The 26499-nt window shown below is 33.8% G+C and overlaps 1 protein-coding gene across 30 annotated transcripts in view; it reads left to right on the forward strand.

The window, feature by feature from the left end:
- The window catches only part of Adgrl3 (adhesion G protein-coupled receptor L3), a 790900-nt gene that overhangs the window by 647907 nt on the left and 116494 nt on the right, over window positions 1–26499 (forward strand). For 28 of the 30 annotated variants that reach the window (XM_048784572.1, XM_048784544.1, XM_048784554.1 and 25 more), the window contains 4 exons: window positions 2958–3141; window positions 4024–4146; window positions 8202–8410; window positions 9192–9368. In XM_048784572.1, coding sequence (XP_048640529.1) covers window positions 2958–3141; window positions 4024–4146; window positions 8202–8410; window positions 9192–9368 — 693 coding nt within the window. The remainder of the gene's footprint in view (window positions 1–2957; window positions 3142–4023; window positions 4147–8201; window positions 8411–9191; window positions 9369–26499) is intronic. The other 2 variants (XM_048784547.1, XM_048784556.1) reach the window with 1 other exon arrangement.

Genomic DNA, 26499 nt, shown 5'->3' on the forward strand with positions numbered 1-26499 from the left:
GGTGGTCACAGTTCCACCTACCTGGCAGGCGCGGGGGGTGGGGGGCGGCTCTGCCCCTCAGCAGGCCGCTGGGCCTGCTCTGTGGATGGTCACAGTTCCCTCTACCTTGCCGGCGCAGGGGGAGGGGGCGGCTCTGCCTCTCAGCAAGCCGCTGCTCCTCTTCTGCCGGTGGGTCGCAGGCCCGCCTACCTTACAGGAGTGATTGGAAGCTCTGCCCCTCTGCGGGCCACTGGGCCTTTTCTGTTGGTGGTCCCCGTTCCGCCTACCTGGCAGGCGCGGGGGTTGGGGGGCGGCTCTGCCCCTCAGCAGGCCGCTGGGCCTGCTCTGTGGGTGGTCACAGTTCTGTCTACCTTGCCGCGCAGGGGGAGGGGGTGGCTCTGCCTCTCAGCAGGCCGCTGCTCCTCTTCTCAACTATATCATTTTAAATGTTAAACTATATCGTTTAATCCCAGAGATAATCATGTGTGCTAATAATTGTATGATCCTTTCAATACGCTGTTAGGTTTGATTTGCTGGTATTTCTTTGAGGAATTATGCATCTATATTCTTCATATGGCCTGTAGTTTTCTTTTTGGAGGTGTCTTTGGCTTTTGTATCAAGGTAGTAATGCTATCCTCATAAAATGTATTTAGCAGTGTTTCCTTGTCTTCAAGTTTTCAGGCGAGTTTGAGAAGAATTGTTGATAATTCTCCTTTAAATGTTTTCTGTAATTCACCAGTGAAGCCATCAGTTCCTGGGCTTTTTGAGAAGTTTTTGATTGCTGGTTCAATCTCCATGCTAGTCCATTAAGACTTTCTTTGTTTCATCATTTCATCTTGGAACAAATTATTTAGAACATTGTTGGAGAACACTGTTGAAGTTGACCGTATTTTTTATTTTCCTTTTTTTCTCATTTCACCATTTATAAACTAAATAAGAACAAGAAAGGGCAGAACAGAAATGCTTATCCTCAATGAAACTCCCTGATTTAAGATTTCAATTATTAAATGGAAGAATACTTAATAATCACAAAAATTATTAGCCGGGTGCAGTGGCACATGCCTGTAATCCCAGTGACTCTGGAGGCTGAGGCAAGAGGATCAGGAGTTCAAAGCCACCCTCAGCAAAAAGCAAGGCACTAAGCAACTCAGTGAGACCCTGTCTCTAAATAAAAACAAAATAGCACTGGGGATGTGGCTCAGTTGTCGAGTGCCCCTGAGTTCAATCCCCAGTTAAAAAAAAAAAAAAAGATTATTAGCAGCTTAAATAGCTGTCCATTTAAAAAAAAAGACATAATTCTTGTTGCGTGGGGCGGGGGGAGGTTCAGAGCATTGCTAATGAATTCAGAGAATCATTTGATGACATAAAAAATACTTCTTTGCACTCAAGAGGGTTATGGCTTCAGAAAGCATCTAAGTGTGTGTGTGTGTGTGTGTGTGTGTGTGTGTGTGTGTGTAGAGAGAGAGATTTTTCTATCTGGCATCTCTTTTTTGGCATATCCTGTTTGGCCTTACCCCTACGAGAATTTCCTGGAAAGCAGATAGTTTTGCTTTGATCCAGAAATACTTTTGTTTGATTACTAGGTCATACTTTAAACCCAGAACAAATGACAGAGCTAAGCACACTATGTGAAAGTGTTCAGTCTTTGAATAAATGACGGATGTTTTTGGTTTGTTAGTGTGATGCAAAGTCTTCAAGTTGTGATTCAGACTCTTTGACTCAAAAGTCCAATAATGTTGATTTGGGGCCAGGACTTGGAGTAGCTGGGAAAATATCAAGAAAAACGACTTTTATCAAAAGGCAAATTAGTTTTTGAAGCGGGTGTTAATTGGCAGCCTAGGTGTTTCATTATGAAGCTGAATTTTTAACAGTTGTTACTTGGTTACTATGAAAACAGCAGCCAGAAGAAAACTCTGCAGTGTAAAGGATATGTCTCCATCTCCCCCAATCCCTCTGCCAAGGTGTCAATAACGAAAGTCCCGTTTTAAAACACTTACATGCAGCCTAGAAACTATGTCTGTGTTGGCTGTTTATTTAACTTTATTTCTGGATTAGCGGCATATTTTATAGTGAATAGGTTCAGAGATGATCACTTTCAAACTGCAGGTGTTATATTTTTCTATTTTGCAAATCTCTGGGTTTGAATGAAATTCAAGACCTTATTGGGAGAACTGTGTTTTCTTTGTAACCTACAGCATAAAGCAAATCACAGGAGATATGTAAGTTTTAACTATAGAGATGATTCTTTTGGATGAAGCAAGGAGAAATGTGGTGCTTGTCTTTCCATATGGATGAACCCACTGCTGATTAAAACGAAAAACAAAAAACACCTGAGGTCCATTGGTATAGTGAAATCAAACTGTTTATTCCCCTCCCTAATAGTAAACAGCATGAAGAAGATTTGTCTCCATACATCCATAACCCTGGGATTGTGTATGTTTTGATATTTTCTCCATTCTGACATTTTACTAGCTGACTAATGAAAAAAAAAAAAAAAGAAAGGTGTTTGTTCCGTGAGTCTTTAACCTCTAGGAAGGAATTCCTATACTGTCATGTCTATAGTCATCCTTTCCATCTCAGTTGTGGTCAGTCTCCAGTTTTATGGTGATCTTTAGGGAAAAAAAATTATTTGTTTGAATTACTTATAAACAGTTCCCCCAGCCAGATCATTTAATTATGTGATCACAGTGTTATTGAAACCTGTGATGTTGATTTTGTGGAGCAAGTATGACTCTATTTGTTGTCCTTCAAAGCAAGAAACAGGTTTTTCTCTTGTCTTGCACAGTCTCAGAGAGGGTTTTACAGAAAAAAAAAATAATAATGAATGCTTCTGCTGCAGCATGTCACAGGGGAGGCTGGGACAATAGTGAGCTCATGCGCACCGCTGATCCTTGCTTGCTGGGCAGCATGTTCACCTGGATTTCTGACAGCTATGTGGGTTCACTAGAGACCTCTGTCATCTGTCCCTCCTCTCATAGGCAATGGTCGAGACAGTTAACAACCTCCTTCAGCCACAAGCTTTGAATGCTTGGAGAGACCTGACTACAAGTGATCAACTACGTGCAGCCACCATGCTGCTTGACACAGTGGAGGAGAGTGCCTTTGTGCTGGCTGATAACCTTTTGAAGACTGACATTGTCAGGGAGAACACAGACAATATTCGTAAGTGGCCTTTGTTATACAGAAGGTCCAGAGACCCTTGTATAACAGGAAAGGGAAGAGAAAAAAGTATACCAGGCACCCCAGATATAAATGACACTTTATTTCAATAGAGATAAGTTGTTCTTTCACCCAGATGAAAAGAGTGTCAACCTTTCAGCTTAATCAGGTTGAAAGTCCTGTATGTTAAACTCTTAGGACATTCTGATATGGGATATATGGTATATATCATTCTAGGATGGCTTACAGTGAGGTCTGTTCATTTTCAGAATTTTTACATATGTATTTATCTATGCATGTTTTGTAATATGTAGTATTTTTTCTCCTAATGCACAAGTATAGGTCATTTCTACATGTGAATTACATACTGTAAAAAGTCATGTGATTAAAGATGATAAACTGATAATTATATTATCGGGCTTATAAAGAGTACATCTGTTTTTATTGTGGTTTCAGATATAACTGATGATTTTATATCAGGACATTTGATAAATCTGTTTTATATTTATTAATTTTAAAGAGAGATCAATAATGATTTGACATGATAGTTCCAATATGAGGATTTTTATTTAATTCATAAAGCAAAGATAGTATTTTGAAAATTAACCAAAGGCCAATGACAAAGTAATAAGATTTAGGTTTGAATTTTAAAATTTAGACTAATATACATTAAATATGGATACATTTGTAATATTTACATGATTTTTCAAGTTTTTATTTGCTTTATTTTGAAAAAATGAAATTACTAATAATATATTTTCTTAAAGGTTGAACTTCTTTAACATGACAAATAGAACAAGAACTCCAGTGTTTTGATTGCAGAAATATTCTTGTAACTTTGGCATGTTTCTCAATGTATGTTGGATATCTCTTTGTTATTAACAGAACTAGAAGTTGCAAGGCTGAGCACAGAAGGAAACTTAGAAGACCTAAAATTTCCAGAAAATATGGCCCATGGAAGCACTATCCAGCTTTCTGCAAATACTTTAAAGCAGAACGGCCGCAATGGTAAATTAGAGTTTTTTTGTTTTTTTTTTTTTTTTAGGCTTAATAGTATTGAACTTGCATCAATTCATTGCTTCTTGGCTTGGAATATAAGATCCACTATCTGAGACATCTCTCTCTCCTTATATCTTTCTCATTCTCCTGCTTTTCTTCTTCTTCTTATCTACTGTACCATCAGTATGACAACACTATTTATTCTGCAGAATTCTCTTGTCAGATTTGAAAATTCTTCCATTGCTTTTCAGTTGTGAGAAACTTGAATATGAGGAAAATTATGAACCCCAAAACCCAAATGATCTGATTATTCTTCAACAGATTTATCTTTGTAAAATTTTTCATTTAATTTTACTTGTAATTTTTAACGTACATATTTTTTTTTATTCAATATCTTTTTGAGAATTTCTGTACTTTTTCTTTGCAAAGCATACAGAAAATTTAAATGTAAAGAGATAACTTAGGAGCAATGGAACTGGTATATATAGGTCAGCCTAGCTTACTGCTAGATTGAATTCACTGAAAAAAATTAAAATTCAATAAATAAGTAATTTCATAGAGAAAGTACATCCCGAATTTCACCAATCTTAAAATTTTAAAATCATGTTTTTGCTAAGACAGGGAAATCTTTTAACCTGTGATATAAAGGGGTAGGGGTAGGGGGAAGGGTGACTTTAGGCTATAGCAACATATTGCGGGGTGAATGGTTTTTAAAAAATAGATCATGTTAAACATTATCAAGAAAAATTATATTTGTTGTCATCAGAATAAAATGCTTTATAAGTGCTAGAAGTCTTACAAGACCGAACTAATAAATTACTATTATGTTGCTCATTGGACTAAAGAGATTTTTTTGAAGCGACAATAAGATTGTACACAATCAAGTATAATTCCTGAGTAATTCCTGAGTTATCCTGTAACTGTTTTCTCTGCTTTTGCTCCTGTCCTCGATAATCATTTTCTGTTGAGAAGGGGTCCTTCCAGAAACAGAAATCTGACCAGTTCATCTTGGGTAACACTTAGAATGAAATCACATGACTTTACTGGACCCGCCACATGCTTCTTGGTCCACTTCTTCCCTACCTCATTTGTCCCAGCTCATGCCTATCTTAGCATACCCTCTGTGATCCAAGTAAACCCAGTCTTATTTCTGTTTCTCACACATACTGCTCAGGCTCCTACATCAGGTTTTTGTGCAGGTTCTTTTCTTTCTTCTTAAAATGTAATTTTTTTGTGTGATAGCAGCCTCTCCATCATTCACTTCTTAAAAAAAAAATCTTACCTCTTTAGGGAAAATCCTCCTCATGTCCTCTAAGGTAGATCACTCTTTCTCAATCACTCTTTTCCCATTAGCCATGTTTATGCCAATGCTTCTCCATAGCATTTGTTCTTTGCCATTATAAGAAATTACATTAGTATTAATATTATTTTTTTACTGCCTACTTAATGTCTGACTCTCCCTCTAGGCAGTAAACTCCATGAGAACAGGGACTTCATTTATTCTTATTACTGATATAATCCTACTGCTTTAAACCATGCCTGGCACTTCAGTGTACTCACCAAGGACACATTGAATAAATGTGTGAACCTTCAGACACAAAGCAAATGAGGACTGAAATATGTCTGCAGTAGTCATAATAAGATGCGATGGTAATTGGACATCAAACCATAAGTGAAAATTGGGATGAATTATTAATTGATCATAAGACAATTAAAATAAAAATTTATAATATTAAGCTTTTGCCTTTCAAAAATCAGCACTTATAAAATCTAAAGGGAAAGAACTAAAATTATTCTGTTGTAAGAGACAGCAAATTCTTAGTGAATTACTAGTATTTATATAGTACTATGTTGACAGATAAAGATTAAATAAGATCTCCTTCCTTGTGTAGCTCTCATTATAATCTCTTTGCTGGGTTATTGAAAGGAAAAAGAGTCCCGTGATATATGTCTCAGAAAACAGGCTGACAGCAGCCTGTACCACAGCACAGAATCTACTCTGAGATGTCTCTGCTGCCACATTTGGGGTACAGTAACAGCACTGCTGCTGCTGCTGTTGCTGCTATTTCTGCTCTTCCTCCTGCTTTTTGTGTCACTAGCTCTTCATCTACAGAATGAGAATACAGCATCTGTTTAGATGCATCTAGCTGAGAGGTACCCAGAATAACCTCTTTGCATGGCAAGACAGGAAGGCAAATATATGTAAATTTTGCGTCTATAACTCCCTAAGCATAACACATTTCTCAAACATGGGAGTACAGATTAGATGTTAGACAGCCACCCCATTTTATGTTATAGAGTTTTTTTTGTTATTTTTTTTTTTTTGGTCTATCATTCCATTCAACTGAATTCTCTCTTTCTCTACTTAACTCAAAGTTTCATAAATGGGGACTATGATTTCCTTATCTCTGTAGCCACAGTGGTTGGACAGTGCCTGTCTCTTGGTGAACTGGTATGCCTGTATACTGGAAGTAACACACAGGACTTGAGTCCCTGCCCCTTTTCCCCACCCAAGGAAATGATACCTAAAAGTATAGGTGAAGTTTTGGTATCCTTTAAAAAAAATTGCAATTAAGATATAAATAGCAAATTAGCATGTAATAAAATACACAAACTTTAAGTGTTTAGCTTAAGGAATTTGACCATCTTATATAACTCTGTAAAATCACATAAAACAGAAAATAAAATTTTTTCTATTACCCAAAATATTCCCTGGTGTTTCTTACCACTCTTTTTATTTTCTGTGCCTACCTAATAAACCTTTCTTCTCATTATTATTTTACAGACAAAACTGTCCTATTCTTAGATTTCATATAATCACATATTTTATACATATATACTTTTTTCTCTCTGGATTCTGTAACTCAATAAGATATTTTTGTCATTATGTCCTACCTACTTATAGTTTGTTCTTTTTGTCGGGGGTAGTACTGGGGATTGAACTCAGGAACATTCAACCACTGAGCCACATCCGCAGCCGGTTTTGTATTTTATTTAGAAGCAGGGTCTCACTGAGTTGCTTAGCGCCTTGCTTTTTGCTGAGACTGGCTTTGAACCCAAGATCCTCTGCCTCAGCCTCCCGAGCTGCTAGGATTACAGGCATGTGCTACCGCGCCTCTTTTAGTTTGTTCATTATTGATGCATAGTAGATTCTATTATCATATGGGGCTCTTATGAATAAGAATTCTGTATTAAAGTTTTCTTATACAAATTTTCTTCTTTGTGGATATATGCTTTCACTTAATAGGAAGAGGATATATATATTGACCTTTACAAGAAATTGCCATTTTTCTTAGTAATCAAACATTTTAACACACCCAGCAAAAATGTACAAGAGTTCCAATTGCTCCACATCCTTACTAACATTATTGTGGTGAATCTCTATTAAAACTTCTAGTTGGAAAGAAATGCTACCTCAAAATTTTAATTTCTATTTCCCTAATTACCAATGACACAGATCATTTTTCATGTGTATCCTGGTCTTTCACTTATATTTTTAAGAATTTATTTATGACTTTTTCCATTTTAAAATGTTCTTTATTATTTAATTGTTGACTAGCAGAAATACTTTATATTTACATGAGTCCTGTATTTTTCCCTCATTTGTGCTTTGCTTCTCATTTTCTTGATATGTTTTGATAGATTCAAATTTTAGAATTTGATACAGTTCCGTTTACCATTTTGTGGTTTTTGTCATTTTTGAATCCAATCTAAGTCATTTTCCCTTTCTCAAAGTTAAAATGTATCATCCTATATTTTGTTTTAGAGGCTTTATGGTTATGCTTTTATGCTTAGGTCTATAATCCATCTAAAATTCAGTTTTGAATATGGAGTAAAATAGGATTGAGTTCATTTTTTTAAATACTGATATGTAGTTATTTGAGTAGAATTTGACTTTCCTTTTCTCACGAATGAGTTGGAATTTTGGTGCCAAGCAAATAAATGCTTGATTTTTTAAATTGTTTGTAAAGATTTGATTGGTGTCTACTTAGAATTAATTTAAATACAATGTACAAACTGATCAGTGTTTTTTCCCAACATGTACACATTTCCATTTACTTCAGGAGAGATCAGAGTGGCCTTTGTCCTTTATAACAACTTGGGTCCTTATTTGTCCACGGAGAATGCCAGTATGAAGTTGGGTACAGAAGCTATGTCTACAAATCATTCCGTTATTGTCAATTCACCTGTTATTACAGCAGCAATAAACAAAGAGTTCAGTAATAAGGTTTATTTGGCTGATCCTGTGGTGTTTACTGTTAAACATATCAAGGTAAGAATGTTAATATTAGTTGTCCACATTATCCATGTTCAATATAACTTGAATATTAAATTAATTTTCTATTAATATCTTTCTATTATTTAACATATTACAGTTCATTATCAGCAAGATATGGTAGTGCTCTTTTTTTGTGGGGGGGAGAATAAGTAGATCATAGCTATTCTTGCGAGAAAAACAGAAAATAACATTACTGTAAGATGATGGATATGTTTTTGTCTTTTCTACAATAGTAATCTTTTTACTATATATATGAATTCAATAACATCATATTGTATACCCTAAATGTACAATATAAAATTTCTTTTTTTAAAATGAGCTATCCATACATTAAAAGAAACTGTAGAGTGCTATGATGTTGTAAGTAATTATGTCTTTGTGTGAAGATAGTTTTGTGTATATAAAAAAATATTGTAGTTGTAAATTCAACAAATATTTCTAAAGAGCATCCTTTCAGAAGTTTATTGTTCCTATCAATTTACTTCTTTACTATGAAATTGACATTAATTGATATGATTCAGAAACATTGATATTAATATTCTTAATAATAATCATTTAAAGAACATTTAACCTTTAATAAGATAGAATAAATCTCAGACATTCAATTTTTCTTAGAACTGATGAGTCCCACTTCATATGAAAACATTGGTTGATATCACCACAAGAATTGGAACAGAGTATGATATTGTGTAATATATGAATAAAATGCTTACCTAATTTTTATGATCATAAAGTAATTATTACCTTTATTGACTTTTTTTTTTTTTTGCCATAGCAGTCAGAGGAAAATTTCAACCCTAACTGTTCATTTTGGAGCTACTCCAAGCGCACAATGACAGGTTATTGGTCAACTCAAGGCTGTCGGCTCCTGACAACAAACAAGACACATACTACTTGTTCTTGTAACCACCTAACCAATTTTGCAGTACTTATGGCACATGTGGAAGTTAAGGTAAGATATATGTCTTGCAACACAAATCCTTTAGCATGCAATAAGTTTTCTAACTATAAAAAATCCTAAGTATATGAGCCCGTCTCACTTCAGTATATCTCCACTTTTATGGTAATTCTGTCCATAAACTCTTTTTCTTTTTAATTTTTTTTTTAAATTCAATTGTGAGGATTGAACTCAGGGCTCCCACATGCTGGGCAAACACTCTGCTTACTGAGCTACATTCTCAGTTTATCCAGAAACTCTGGCATTCAGGCCGTATCCTATTAGATGTTTCAAAGAACTGGTTCTCTTTTCCTATTACTAATATAATTCATAAAATTGAAATGTGCTTAATAAATGTTCTCTAGTCTCCTGGTTTTCATTTTGTGTAAAAAAACAAAGAAGCATATGTTCACAAACAGGTCAAGAAAAGACCCAAGGTCCAGAGGTTAACAGAGTTGTGTTAGGAAGCTGGGATTGAATAGGTTGTAGAGTACAAGGCTATGCCTAGGATTTAGTTCTGTTAAAGTGCCTCCTGGGAAAGCAACTAATGAGCATAATATATACAGACCAAGGTAATACAGAGGGATTGGCAAATTCTAACAGTGAAATGGGTTATGCTTTTTCAAGATGATGCTATCCTTAGAAAAAGTCTAGATGACAAGTAGTTTCCACAGTCAGACACGTGATTAAGGGCTATATCAGTTTCTTCCTCATATGAGTGGTTTTCATATATGAAGACCCAACAGAGATGGAGACTGTAAGCTTGTATGGAAAAAAAAAAAATGACTGAAAGAGTTTGAAGGTATCAAACTAAACAGGAGAACTGTAAAGGGAAGAGATGTAGTACAAAAAGCACAAGACAGTTCAGTGCCTCAGTGGTAGGTAAAATTAATGTTGAAACATTCAGCTTAAGGAAATTTACATTGTTGGAAACTTCTGTTTTTGCTCTAAGCAAGATACTTCAAGAGTAATTGAGAATGCCAATACCTTGCTTCCATCACTACAATAGTTTAGGAACTAGGGTTGACTTGGATCCCACTATAATTGCAACCAATAATTAGAGCTGGAAGAAAACTAGATTATATAAATTGTGTGACATAATAAATGAACGATTTTCTAGGGTTTCAAATAAAATGGCCATTGAAAAGCATACTTTTTTTTTCTGAATATTTAAAGAATCATAGACTAAACAATCACACTTAAAATCTGAAAATGTAGCTTACTTTATTTTCTAAAAGATATTTTTATGAATTAAATACAGTTTAAAACATATCAGTTTTGATTTTTTAAAATTATTAGTCTTATGTAAATTATAAAAGGTGGCCATTAGAACTGCCATTGATATTTTTCTTTGTAGGGTAAAATAAAGCATGAAAATTTTATGCAAAATTTAAAGCTTCAATTTTCATAGCGTCTTACAGTATAATATCATTGTCCTAATTATTTGATATACATTGCATTATAGAAGGAAAATGACTTCTTAAAACCTTGCATTGGCTTTGGCAAAGATGACAGTCTTTTATACAATTAACAAAATTTTCATTATATAAGTTAAGGTTACTTAGCTGTTCAATTGTAGTAAATGATATTTTCAAGGCATTTGTCATTATAAGTTGAATGAAATATGAAATAACATGCATTTTTAATCATACTTGTTGTTAGCATATATTTGTTTAAAATGTATTTCTTAGAGTATAATAATTTGAAAAACAAGATAAATGTTACCCTCAAGAGGTTGACAGGGTTGTTTTTGTTTTGTTATGACACATAAGCAAATAGCTACATCATAATAAGGTAACCATAAGAATGAAGTTTGTATAATCTACAGTGAGGAAATTGAATATGTAAAGTCAGGAATTTTTTTAGATTGTGGGTGATGATTTACAAAATGTGTAATAAGAGATTAATGAATTAGCTAGAAAAGTTGTGAAGGCTATTTCAATCAGAGACAACAGTATGAATGGAAACTGAAGATGTTACATATCATGGTGTGGAAGCATGGTACAAAGACTTCAGGGTTAATGTACCATAGGTACAGGGTGGATGGCTAGCAGTTGGTGATGAACTGAAGAGTTGGGCAGGACTGTGGCATGAAAGGCCTCAAATAGAAACCCAAATGGGCCTGAAATCTGTAGATTCAGAGTAGGAGTCTGAATTGATGCTCACATATCACATGTATGGTATGTCTAAATATTATAAATAAAGCTTGAAAAGATGAAATATATCCTGACCTAACACAACATAACTTTATATTGACTGAAGACATAATCTGAATTTAGAATTCTCAGAATCTCCCAAGTTCTGCTCCTGAACATGGCCATGTATGGCAAGCCTCTGGCTCCCATTCAGTGGTTCTCCCTGCCTCCTCAAAAGTATGAGGCCCCAGCAAGGGCTGTCTTTCCAGGGTCTCAGAGTGTACTGGTGGTGTGAGTCTTTGCTGTTATTTTACAGGCAATTAAGAAACAATATTTAGCTAGATGTGGTGGCACACAGCTGGCAAACAGTCAGAGGCTGAGGCAGGAGAACTGCAAATTTGAGGTCAACCTCCATAATTCAATGAGACCTTGTTTCAAAATAAAAATGATTGGTGATGTGCTCAGTGGTAGTACACCGCAAGGTTCAATCTTTGTTGACACAAAGGCAAAAAATAAGGAAGGAAGGAAGGGAGGGAGGGAGGGAACAATTACTAGATTTCTAAACAAAAATAGCACTGACTTACTTTGTACTTTCCATAGATTATACCCAATACTCTGTGGATGATGGATGTGAAAACTATTAGATTGCCTCTGTTGTGACAGTTATTTCACTAGTCTTGGTAGAGGAAGTCCTAAACTAGGGTTGTCATGGTAGCCATGAAGAGGATTTATATTTCAAAGATAGGTAGGACATAAAAATACAAAATCTATATAATCCTTGATTTATAGAGTGTGATAGATGAGATAGCAACAAGAAGCTACATATTTGTGAATTCCCATCACCCTGATATCAATGAAAAGAGAGGAAGTATTCATGTTCAACATACTTTAAAAATTGAAAACTGTGACAAAGTTGTTATCTACCTTACGTCACTGACACAAATCATTTCATCCATTTTTTTTTTTTGTCTAGAATTTAGAAAGAGAGGGTGTGGGCACCCCAGAGGGAAACCACATACACATCCAGTTAGCAACATAAAAGCAAAATGATCTCAGCTGTGTCAGCAGAGTTCAAATGATATTCTTCAAAGGGATATAAACCTCCTTTTGTCAAAACATCACAAATTGATCCAGTTTAGCAAGATTGACTATACTGACAAATGATGGACTTAAATTTGGAATGTGTTCATCTGGTTCTAGATAGAATTCTATATTTCAACTTACAGAATAAACTCAGGAAAAAAATGGATCAAATTTGAGGCAACAGTGAAATACCTTTTTTTTTTTTTTTTCGGTAAAGCTCATTGCATATCAACTGCTCCCCCAACCCATTATAGAAGAATCATGACTGTGACCACTACTATTGTGTGTCAACAAGAGGTAAAAAATGGAAATCAATATTTTCCTATAGCAGTCAAACGCACAGTATGAAATGAATCTTAAATTTCTTATATCACCATCTCTTTTAATTGCCTGAGTCAGTCCCATTTTGTTGTTCCCATAACTTAGTTTTGTCACTTTAATGATCAAAAACAAAAAACAGTAAATAAGGAGACTGATCATCACTAGAAATCTAAAATGAAACACACTAACCAAATTTACGTTAGACTAATGTCTAAAATAGACATTTAATTTATTCACACATAATGAGAAATACAGCAGCCAGTTGGAACAGATACTTATATCTACTAGTTGTCACTTTCTAAATCCATAGGAGAATCTATAAAGGAAACAAAATGATATTGGAGAATTTTGCTTGATGAATTTAGAAAGAAGCAGCTGAATAATTTTGAAAGTGATTGACATGAAACTGTGGTACCCTATTGCATTCATCTTCCTGCAGGGCTCTACCTGTGTCTGAATTGCCCTTATCCATGTATCTATCATGTGTGCTATTGCTACTCTTCAATCAGCCCTTCCTTCATTCTTTTATCCACATTTTTGAGCACTAAGATAACCATCATAAAGAATATTGACTTATTGCCTAATATGCAGCAGGATCTCAATAAATCTAACTTCCTCCTTCCTGTTTGTGTGATATATTATTAGATTACAGCAATTCTGTTGGAAACTTCTGGCCCTCAAGGACTCACATTTTTGAGCAGGAGTAGGGCTGGGAAGAAGAGCAGAGCAACGAAGATGCAGCTGCAGACATAATTTTGATAATTATTGAGGCCTACGCTGTGATTTAGGGATGTAATAGAGGATGATCTTTCTGAGGCAGGAGTGCTTAGAAAGGGTTTATCACGAAAGTGTCCTGTTCTGAAGGATGAGTGGGATAGACTGAGTAAGGCGATGTGTGGAGAATGTGAGTGGGCCACATTTTTGGAGCACTTTCTTCCCTTCGTCTTGGTACACTACTTTTTCTTGTTTCTTTCCTTCCTTGTTAATAAGTCTTCCATAGTTTCCTTTGCTGGTCCTCTGTTCCATGACATCTTGCGTCTCTCTAGCCTAAGGTATAACTCTAAATATCTCTTTTTTCTCCCTAGGTGATCTTCTATAGTCGTATGGCTCTAAATATACTTTTATGGTTCACAGATTTCTATCTCCATTTCTTAACTCTAGACTCACAGATTTAACTGTGATTTGATATGACTACAGGTGCTCTAGAATTAGGTTGTAATTATATCCCAATAAAGCCATCATAAATTAATATATCATAAGTCAAAAGTGCATTTAATGCACCTAACCTTCCCAGCAGCATAGCTCCTCCTTGCCTACCTCAGATATGCGCAGAATATTTATGTTAGCCTATATCTGGGCAAAATTGCCCATCACAAAGCTCATTTTGTAATAAAATGTCGAGTATCTTATGCAATTTATTGAATACTATTGTGAAAGTGAAAAGCAGACTGGATGTATGTGTTCAGGAGATAGAGATGGGCGTTTTGTAGATATTATGACAGAAGAAAGCAAAGCACAATATCCAAAAGACACTGGTAATACAATAAATTGGTACGATATTGGATTTTTACTCTCATGATCACATGACTGAAAGCTGCAGCTCCATGCGATCCCCGGCATAGAGAGTTATTATTATACCACAGGTTGCTACATACAGTTCAAAATTTGCAGCACAGTTTCTACCAATTATATCTTGCTTTTGCTCCATCATCATAAAACAGTTGTAAGCTGCACCATGGTACACTGGGGACCAACTGTACTTAGACGTCTGTAATAAGTTTTAGCACTCTCGGACCACACTTTGGTATCTTCCCATTGGAGTCTTCTTCATCTTAGTGAATGGCTGCTCTGTCCTTCCAGTGCTCCAGTCCTGTACCATATAGTACCTTTGATTCCTCTCACTAATATTGCACACTCAGTCCCATTTGCATGTACTGTCAGATCCAGAATCTGACCTCTTCTCAGCATCTTCATCTCTGTCAGCTACTTTCCAGACCCTATCATCTCCCCTTTACTTTATTGCTTTAGCCTCTTAATGGGTTCTCTGCTTCCCTCCATCTCCCTCTTAAGTCTATTCTCGGAATGGTTGCCAAAGAGATACTTTTAATAATGTGAGTTGGATCACATTAGTTCTCTGACTTATTCTCAAAATCACATTGTGTAAATGCTTTAAGATGCAAGTCTTAAAATTTTATATCTTTGAATCAGTCTCCATTGACTTCTTATCTCAGAAGGAGCAAAATCTCAAACCCTGGCCCAGATCCCTTGACCTCCTCTCCTACTACTGTTCCCCTTGATCACCCAGCCCCAGCCTGTGCATGGACACACCAGGTGTGCTCTGAGTAAACCTGGAGTCTCCCTTCTCCCAGCCCCTGCAGATACTCACATGGCAAACTTTCTGGCCTCCTTCAAGTTTAGCACAGTCACCTTCCTGATGAGAATATCCCTGCCCTCCTGTTTTAAATTTCAGATTATCCTGTCTGCACAAAAATAAGGAGTGAGGCAAACCAGGTCCTTTGCTTCAGCGAGTTTGTATTTTATCAAGGGAGAGATGTATTAAGACATACTGTTGAATGGGATGCTGAAAGATTTTAGCTAGATTAGTTCAGGAATGTAAGAAAAGGAAGGGGATACTTCCACCCATTAACTCAAGTTTGTTATGAGAATTAAATATTAATACTGAAGTGTTCTTGTTTTTCTATTTTTTTTTTTCTACAAGGAGGGGAGTGGATTTTTATGGATTTTGTTTTATTTTCTAAATTTGAAAGTTTTGTCATTATTTGTTCAAAATCCTTGATTTAGCATCAGACATCTAAATAAGATAATATAGATTAACATTTTTTTTCAGTGAATTAGTCTTCACTCTCAAACTATATGGTAGACCAATGTAAATGTTTTAAATTAAATACATTGCTTACCTATTCCTAAATATGTTCTTCAAACTAAATTAAAATGTAAACAGATTAAAACACATTGAATGAATACTTAATAAATTTCTTAAAATGCATGTATTTTAATTTATTGTGGATATTCCATATCAAAGATCAAGTATATTTTGAAGATTTTTTTAAAAATGTGCATGACAATTAACTGCCAAAAATTAGATTTGAACTATTTAATGATGTTTTTCATTGGCAATTTTTTTTCACTAAACCACCTAATTATTAGAATTGGATATGTGAAAGCTGTTACATAAAATATCAGTTGGTCATTTCATGGTACTTAAATAAGCATTGAAGGTTTTTCATATTCTATCAATAATGAGTAATCTCCCTGTATAAAAGAGGATTAATTATTGTTTTAATTTTTTTCCATCTCTTGGTTATGTTTACATAGCAGTTTATAATTTGGAATTAGGAAATAACTTAGGAAAAACTGAATTTTTTTGGATAATGGACATTTCTGTTGATATAAGGAAAAACTAATCAAAGCTTCATTTCAATTATTTCTAAAATATTAAAATTTATGAAACTATAGCTAATTTCCATTTGAAAAAAACAGTGAAGCTTTTTATCAAAGTCAAGTATAAAATCATCTTATAATCTTCTATTATTTCATTTGTTTTCTTTTATTCATTCATACATTCCATAGATTAACCATACTTTCTGCCTCTTGCTTTATATGTAGGAAATATTGTTCTTAATATTTCTAAATGTTATCATTTTCCAGTCTATATTTTCAGAAATCTCTGCAATTGTTCAAAGTTAAACATTTGGGAATGTTCTTGACACATAATCAGTAAACAGTTAAAGGCAGTTTTCTTTTCATTTGCTTTTAAATCACTTGGTGTGCTTCTCTTATAAGTTACATTATATAATCATATACTGCAACAAATTTACCTTCTCCAGACCATGAGTTCTCTTCTTAAGGACAGTCTTTTATTCTAATTTGCAACTCCAATGCTTTACACATGTAAAAAATAATAAGTCTTGAGTGAGTGAAAAGAATCTATTATGACAAAAACCATGGTAGATGGTTTGTGACCTTTTAAATGTCTAAGAGTTATCTTGTTTTGCTTTTTCTTCATTCTTGTTTTTAAATGTTTGTAAGATTAATAAGGTTGATGTTATAAGTATTTTTTTGTTTGATTAGAAACTACAAAACCAACTGCTGTGAGTAGTTCTCTCTAAATATTCAATTATGCTAGAATCCAAAGGATTTGTCTTATCTATTTGTAACTTTTGAAAATTTCTCCATAAACCCCAAGGTTGGGAAGCAGCTGGTTGAGTGCTTCTGAGTTCTCTTCACTTTTGTGTGAGGAAACAGTTTATTGTCTTCTCTTTTAGACACAAAAGTAAATATTACAAAAACTTAGGTAATGTGTTTTATAATAAAAACTATTATAGTATTTGTGGTATTTTAAAACATCCATTAAACTAAAAAAAAAAGTTGGTAAGAATATAGAATAATGATTATTAGAGGTTGGAAGGGTTTAAACTAAATCCAGTTTCAAACTAATTGAATTAACATTTGAGCTGTGGTTTTTGTAGAGCACTGTAAAAATACTTAAGAAAGGGGTCTTGTAGTTTACGTTATTAGCTCTTCCCTATACTAAAATTTTAGTTCTTTAGGAAATTAAAAAAAAATATACATTCCTACTCTCTCCTGTCAGTTCCACTTGACATTGACTTTTATGTTCTTTAAAAGATTTTACTTAGTTTGGTGACTTTTTTTTCTTCTTTTTTTTAAAGTTTAGTATATCCTCTCATGCCATATCCAGACTTCTCCCTAGTCCAAATACAGGCCTTGATTTAAAGCAGTGCATTTTTAAAAATATAGTATTTATTTGAAGCAGTCAAAATTTGGAAATTTTAGATTTATACCATAGATTCTGTGTGTTGATTACTTTAAGGTTAGAGTTCTCCTTGGCTAAAAGAATACACAGGTTGTTTTATGTTGTATGACCCTAGAATTGCACATTAAAGTAAATACTTGATTTTTAAAAGGATATTTTCATGTTTTAAAATCTAAAAAGGAGTTTCTTTAGTAGTTTAGCAAATGGGTTGCATTAGTGAAAAATAAAGTATTTAATATACGATGCTAAAGGTTACTTACTTCTACTCTCGTATTTTTATGCTTATATTGCATTTTATTATTTATAATATGGTAGGATTAAGGTAGAGTTAGAGATTAAGAATTATAATTTAGGGGCTGGGGTTGTGCCTCAGTGGTAGAGTGCTCACCTAGTGCGTTCAGGGTGCTGGGTTCAATCCTCAGCACCACATAAAAAATAAAATAAGGATATCATGTCCAACTACAACTAAAAAATATTTGAAAAAAATTATAATTTATATGGAGCACTGAACTGGTATATTTACTAAATAATTTGCAGCTTAAATACTTACCAAATATGAAAAATTTCATGAAAAAAAAAGTGGTTTCAAAACTGTACCATTTTGGATTATATCTTTAATACTAACTTTATAAAAAAATCAATAGTCTTCTAGAACCAAGAATTACTTTTGGATTTTCCATTGAACAGTGTATTAAATGTTTCCTTCACACAATTGGGCCTTACCAATTTATGAATTTCCAGCACTGGTTAAATTTTTGTACAGGTCACCAAGTAATGACACACCCCTTTTATTTAATAAGAAGAGTAACAACTACCACTTTCACCTTCCTAGCCTACCCACTCCCCCTCCCCCATACAAAATGCTCACATTTCCCAGGTCACAGAGAGTACTTAGAATTTAATTCACTTGCAAGCAATAGGTTTTTCAAAATACAAATAAGTGTAATGGGAGAATTGTCTCCCTACCACCAGGGCTCCTGGAATGTGAGCCTCAACTCAAAGGTTCCTTTGAGCATTTTGTGTTACTTAACAGGAAATGAAGAATTCTGCTTCATATTATCTCTTCTCATCTACAATGGACCACTAATTATCTAGATCCTCTTGTGTTTCATTTCTAGAGAAGTTGCTATGAGCAGGAGATATTATTGAGAGGAGAAAAAGAAAATTCTATAGATTCTTTCTTCTTATTTCTAGGTGGGGCAGGAAGAGAGAGAGAATTGGTAACCTACTCAGAGAGCTAGTACCCATATGACTTTCCAATACTTCAAAATGTGGTCACACAGACATTGCGAGCCCTCCCAATATCACAACTTCTGAATTTCAGTACAATCATAAATTAATGTTAATAATAAATATCTTTCCATCGATTTAGTTTATTCCTTATTAGTGAGATTATTTTACCATTGTACAACTGAAGAAATTTTTTTAAAAAAATTTAAACAATGGTTCTACTCACCTGATTTACCTACGTTTATGAAGGTATAACCAACCAACCTAGCAAAAGAAACAAAAACCTTTGTACCTCATGTCTAAACACATTCTCAATTGCTTGTACTGTTCTTTTTGAGAATCAGTTGAGGTGTTTATTAACTGTATTCTGTTTGTTCCAGATCACATTTTACTTTATTTAACATGGAGACAGTTCAGTGATTCTTTTCCTTTTCTCCTGGTCTATTTCATTTCACTGTGTCTAGTAAAGTGATAAAGCGAGAGAACTCCAGGACTCTAGAGAAATTAGGCTAGAGTTTCCAGAATAGTTACTTATATAACGTTTTAAGATAGGCAGTTCGGACAACTTGTATAAATAAGAGTTTAAAACCATTCGAACAAAATACGCTGCACTAAACCACTTTGAATGCCTTGTTACATACAATTAAAGGGGACTGCTGGTTTACTCTGTGTATCATTATGAGGTGAACATTACTATTCAAGGATCTATAGTGGGTTACTTGTTGATGGAAAAAACCAATTCATGGAATTTTTAAGATGTAATTTTAAAAAATTTTACTGTTATCTCAAGTAATTGTCTCTAAGCCTATGGGATAATTATCCTCAGGATTAATATCTGGAAGACCTCTATTCTGCATAAAAATGTAATGAATTTATACATGAGACTGGAAAAAAGAAAGCCTAATGAAGATTCCTTTTATTTTTCCCTGAAGTTGCTTAGAGCTATGAAAATGGAATAAAGGAAGAAAAAAAGAACTTGGGTGTGCATGTGCAAGTGTATGTGTTCATAATTTCATTCATATTGCTTTATTTAGTAGCTGACCCTCACAAATGTTCTGATAATGAATCTACCAATATTTACTGAATAGTTTTTAACTGAGTGTATTCTCTGTTGTGTGGCTTTTATAGTCGATGTATGAACAATTACTTTTAACTTAATTCAGTGTGTCTCTAATTTAAAATTAGTCTTCCTCACTATGATAAATTTATCTTTCTTATGTGCCAAAGGGAATGACTGTGAGAATCTTGATAAAATGGTAAAGAAAAAGATCTACTTTACTCAAGTCTAGTATTTCAGTGCTGTCCTTTCCCTAAACTTCATATTTTCTCCCCCATCCCTACCACCCAAACCCTTTAAAAAGTATATTCTAAACCAGTGTGCCTGTGCTTATTAAAGCAGGTAAACTTAGAAGTTAGCCATTTTCTCTGAGAATTGGAAAGTTTGCTGGATGGTTCTAAGAAAACGTTGTTTTAACAAAACCTCTGGGTTTAATAATTATAATAAAAGGATAGTCAGGACATTTGCCTTCACAAAATCCAGCTTCTTACAATTCTAAGGGACTTTAGAAAATTGATTCACAAAAGGAAATATAGGCAATCATTTGTGATTTGGCTACTTAGGGTAACTAACTTTAGAGAGCCAGTGGGAAATAGCCCTGCAAAACCAAAATTATTCTTGATACAAAATAATTTGTGTCCTTACTATTTAACAGTGGCAATTAATAATATTTAATGGTAGTTAAGAGTAGGACTATTAGCATGAAAATATTTTTATTATGTTTCTGTCATAAACAGCAATTTATTTTAATGTTTTTGTCTTCTTTTGATATTAAAACTCTTAGAATATATTGGGTATTTTTAAGATACATAAAAATAAGACTTTTTTCAAAGTCTTTACTAAGCAAGATAGTAATTAAATAGATATTATCTATTTTTAAATAAAATAATTGACATGTTTCTTTTTGTCTTTTCCCTTCTTTTCTTTTTTATAGAGATAAAACACAGTATAATAAAAAGTAAGATTCACTTTGACTTGCAATTCTGCTTATAGAACTCATATTCATTCCTTATGTCATTTCAGTATGATAATATCAAACTAATTGTCTTCTCCGCTAAAATCTTTGAACATGGAATACTTATGGTTACTTAATAGCTTTACTTAATCACTTTTTAGACTTGCAGAAATTAGTTGCCAGCTCTCAAACAAAGCCCATCTACTATGTATCTGCAGGCTTGTTTTGGTACACCACCAATATGTCCATGAGATCCTTTGCATCTGTGAACTCACATATTAGATTGACCATGTCTAAAATGTCCACCGTTTTTGAATACTTCCAAACACATTAAATGTCAACATGTTAAAATACATCAAGAATAATAGTTTAAAAGCACATAATTTTACTTTCTGAAATTGAGATCACATTCTAAATATGTTAGTAAAGACACGAGAAAGTTTTGTTTAACTAGGCTGTCCTTTTCTGGTGACATTTTTGGGAAAAGGTCTTAAATTCCCAAAATGAATCACATTTCTTACTGCATGAGTTATTATACTAACCAACACATAACCTCAAACAACATCATATAAATGTCTTTTGTAGTGTATAATCTTTTTCTCCATTCTCATCTGTTAAGTATTTTAAAAGTAGAGATATGATTTTGCCTTACACTTTGAAAATATAATTTTACAGAAAGCCGGTATTTTAACATCTTGTCTATGACCAGTCATCTTGATGGCCATCTTGTAAAAAAAAAAAAAATGTCAGGAGACTATCCCCTTCCATTTCTAGAATGTCAAAAAGCTCATTAAGTGCTTCTGCACATTCTGAGAAAATAGAAGTATAGAAGTGACCAAAATATTTCACTGTGAAGCCTCAATATCACATGTATGCAAATCACATCACTTTGTATGATTATTGTGTAAAGTTGTGCAGGATATTCAGTGAATAAGAACTATTTATCTTCTTCTGTAAAAAAAAAATCATAGGGTGAATAATATTTTCCAAATTTACATTTTGCATGGTTAGGTATGGAGATGAGTAGTAAAATCTTTAGATTAGTAAAAGCTTCAACTTTGTAGAAGATGCTAATACTTTTGTAGCTTCTAAAGTTCCATTAACATCTTCATAGAAATCAAGCTAACTTGAAACTCTATTTTTCAAATTAAAGTGCCTAAGAACTAGAGGAAACACACCTTTTCCATGATTCAAAACATAATTTGATATACTGTAGAAAGGATAAGAGCTGACACAACCAGCTCTACACATTGGTTATCATATTCCCCACTTTTTTTTTCAGCCTCAGGGCATTTTAGTTGCAACCAAATCAGGAAAAGCAGCTATATTCAGGGGCATAGAACAATCAAGGGACCTAACAATAATGCATGCTATTCTTATGGTAAATCCAGCTAATTCAAAGACCACTATTTTCAACGAGAATTGATGCCTTCTGCAGGGAGGTAATTTTTTAAAAACAAACATACAAAAACTTACCTGTCATACTAGATTTGAGAGATTCAGTCTCCATATTTACATTCATATCATCTATCCCAAACCTCCTCCCAAATTCATTGTGCATATTTTGCAGTATCCTCAGATTTGGGTTTCTGCATTATCTAGTTTCCTGTGTCCATATCATTTTTTTTAGTTGTTTTAATTTTACATAATAGTGGCACTGCAGTTGTTTAGTACTTCTTTTTTAGTAGTGTCATGTGAGACTTAATAATATTGTCACTCATTTTCATTATTGAATTATTAGGAAACACAGTCACAATAGTCATAATGTAAAACTAAAATAGTCCAATTTTGATAGAAAACCCAACAGTTTACTCACAGGAGAGGTTAAAGAGGAGCTCCTTATCACAATACATTTAATTTGCATATTTATGTCACCCAGAATAATACAACAATGCATGATCCAGTTCATTGGGAACCACAAATCATGAAAACCAACCCAGCACCCATTCACTAAAAATGGTGTTCAGATGATTTTTTACACTGTCGTATGGATTTTATATTTTTCATCCTTCTGTACTTCTCTTTGATATCCAGGGCTTTTCTTGACTCGAAGAAGGTTTTATCAGAATGCAAAAACTTAGTGTTGCAAGCAGGACTGTTACTGAGCAAACCCAGTTGGTTGGCCATTCCATGTTAAGCATATCTCCACTGCATAATAAGTGAATGATGTTGGTAAATTGTTTACTCTCTGGGCTTCAGTTTTAAGAGCTTCTGATAAAATATGACATTTTAAAAGTTATATGTTAACTATTATTAATAATTTTATTTAACACAGAAATGTGAAGAATGAAATTTTCCATCTTCCTACCTTTATTTAATGTTTTCATCATACCTCAGATATTTCTAAAATCTTCTCCACTATTGCTTGATGGTTTCATTTTCTTTAAAAATTTCCGATTGATCTCCAATTATTCATATATAATCATATTTAATCCTTTTTTTTTACTTGTACCTGAATTTAACTTTGAGCTACTGTGAAGTACTTAGTTCCCACATGTTTTTATTATTTTCTTTTCTGTTTCCATTGTTTTGAAAGTTGTGGATATGGTTCACCAATGTGGTGAAAACATTTTCTTTCTAATTCACAGCAAAAAAAAAAAATCACAAATACATTAGAGTGGGCTATATTATACCTCTGTAACTAAAGAGATTTTGCTGAATAAGTTCTATTAAATCCAAAGGACAGTTGGGGATTAGGAAACTTTTATAGGTTCTTACTTGCTACTATTCCTTTTTTTAGTAATGATTAATTGTTTTGATTAATTAACTATTTAAAAAACGAAAAACAGTATTATATTGTCCTTCTTAATGTGTTTCTCAACTGAGACTTTTCGTCTTGTTCTGCAAAGGAAATTTTAATTTCTTCACACCATTGATACCTTTACTTTCCCAGGAGCTTGTGAGATGACCTTTTTGTCTGGCAACCTCCTGCCCAAGATTTAGAAAAATGGCAGGAATTTATTTCACAGAGTTCATGCCACATTTATTAGAAAATAGGCTTTACGGAATCCTCCTGGCTTCAGTGAAACAGTTCAAATCAATGTCTTATGCTTATGTGATAACGTTAGTAATAAAGCAAATGTTCACGGTTGCATAAAAATCCTCATATTAGCTGTACTAAAAATAATCAGTTCAGGATACACTTAAGAGGTGGTTTAAAAGTCTTATTTTTGTGCTTTAACAAATAATATTCAAGTAATGCATTATCATACAGAAAGTTATGCAGAAAGTAAAACAGCTTCTTAATAATTAATTACTGGCCTACAGTTCATAATTATTATGATTGCCTAAGCAGTATTTGGAAAATGCAATTCTCTTAAAATTGTTTTTTATAAAAGAAAAACAATTATCTTAGAGGGATTCAAAGTTAATGAGTAGAGTTCATGTCTTATGTAGAAACACTTAATGTGAAAAGGAAAAGAAAAAGCTATTTCTCTATCCTGTTTGCCAACTCATTTTTTTGATGAAGTTAGAAATTTCATAATTCCCTCATGCAGTCTTTCTGTACTTAGATTGAGTTATATAAATCATGAAAAGTCACAATTACCTATTTTATGAACTTGGCCTTAGTTTCCTTAAATATGTGTATGTACTGGTGTATTTGAATTTTGCACGGATGGAGTGGCTTTCATGAGGGATGATTACTTAAACCATCTTTCCCTATCTCTCTTCTTTTTGTGGTATTTGAGTACCCCATGAGCAATCCTCAGTGACAAGACAAAACAGATTGGTTGAGATAAAAATAAAAGAAAAATCAAAAACTTCCTGTAGATCTTACAAAACATTTGGCATTTCAAATAGGAACAGAAACTTCATAAAAATGTGAAAAGTAAATATCATTTCATGCAAGTTTCATTTTGAGAGGGTAGAAGCTTTGAAATTCTAAAACCCTTTGGATGAATTATTCTACCATTTTCCTCCAAGGTTTTCTGTCAAAACTCCCCATCTTCTCTTAGGAAGCTTATTTTTCATGACTTTATTTTTTTGTTGTTTACTTATCTTTATTTATTGTGTTTCCTAAGCATTCTTTGCAATAAGTTGTACTGGTTTAAGGTAAAATCCTAGAAAAGAAATTTTAAATGAAAGTCTTTGCTACTTATCTTTTTTTATTTATAAGTTAAGGATGCATGTATAGATGAAAGTATGTCACTTCCTGCATTATTATTTAAAAGTCATAAACAGTAATGAAAGGGAAATTCAAATTCTAAACTTAAAACATGTCATCTGCAGATTCTGTGGGCATTTTGTGGCCTTAATATATCAGATGCACAAATATTAATAATATAAACTACTTTCGAATGATGTTTGGTGTCCTTAGTTAAAATATTACTAACATTATGATTATAGAATTTTGATTATGTAAATGAAATTTGGTTTTGAATATAAAAATACAGACTGTATTCTAATTAGAAATAGAAATACTGGCTTTCTTACTTTAACACAACAACCTGAAGAGTCTGATACTCCTAAGTGGTTGAGGCTTCTGATACTCAAAAAGTAAATGATAGTGCAGAATTTATGATTATGGCTCTATTTAATGATTTGTTCAACTTTAAGATGGTGCAAAAGCAGTGCTTATTCACTGGAAACTGTCCTATGAATTTTGAATTTTGATCACTTCCCAGGCTAGTAATATGTGGTATGATTAATTTTCATAATGTTGGGTGGTGGCAGGAAGCCACAGTTCCCAGGGAGCCACATCACCACTAAGGTGAACAACCCCACTCTACAGAGTACTGTGTCACTAAACTATGAAGTTCTGTAAATGTATTTCAGTTTATGATGTTTTCCATTGAAGATAGGCCTATGGGATGTAATCCTATCATAAGTTGAGGAGCTTCTCTATAGTTTGTTCAAGGTAGCAATTACTCAATGGGGGGGGGACAAGGTAAAATCCCCCAAGAGTTACTCTGATATTCTCTTATTTACAATTATACTTTTACCTCTATTTTTATAATGATTTGACTGCTTCACATTTCAGTATATCTTATGACATTAAAATGCAACCAAAGTATCATTCTCCAGCTCTAATTTTCTTCATCTTTTATTCAAACATTTATTTTATTTTATTTTACATACATACACGTGTGTGTGTGTGTGTGTGTGTGTGTATGTATGTTTCCCCCTTTGAGACTGAGTCTTGCTGTGTTGCCCAGGCTGGCCTTGAACAACTGTGCTAAAGTAATCGTCCTGCCTTAGCCTCCCAAGTAGGTGCCACAATACACTCAAAATTTTAGTACAAGTGATTGGGGAACCAAAGAGTTCCAAAGTTTGTACAATGGGCAGTACGATACAACTTACAATTTGTAATCTAAATCCATTGTAGAATAGAAAAATAATTATCCTGGGCACAGTGGCACATGCCTGTAATCCCAGCAACTTGGGAGGATCACAAGTTCAAGGCTAGCCTCAGCAATTTAGCAAAGCCCTAAGCAACTTAATGAAATCTTGTTTCACAACAAAAGATAAAAAGGACTCAGGATGTAGATCAGTGGTAAAGTGCCTCTGGCTTTGCCTAGTTCAAAGGGGGCAGGGGGAAGAGAAGAAGGAGGAGGAGGAGGAGGAGGAGG

This window comes from Marmota marmota, unplaced genomic scaffold, assembly GCF_001458135.2.
Source record: "Marmota marmota marmota unplaced genomic scaffold, marMar, whole genome shotgun sequence".
NCBI lineage: Eukaryota > Metazoa > Chordata > Mammalia > Rodentia > Sciuridae > Marmota > Marmota marmota.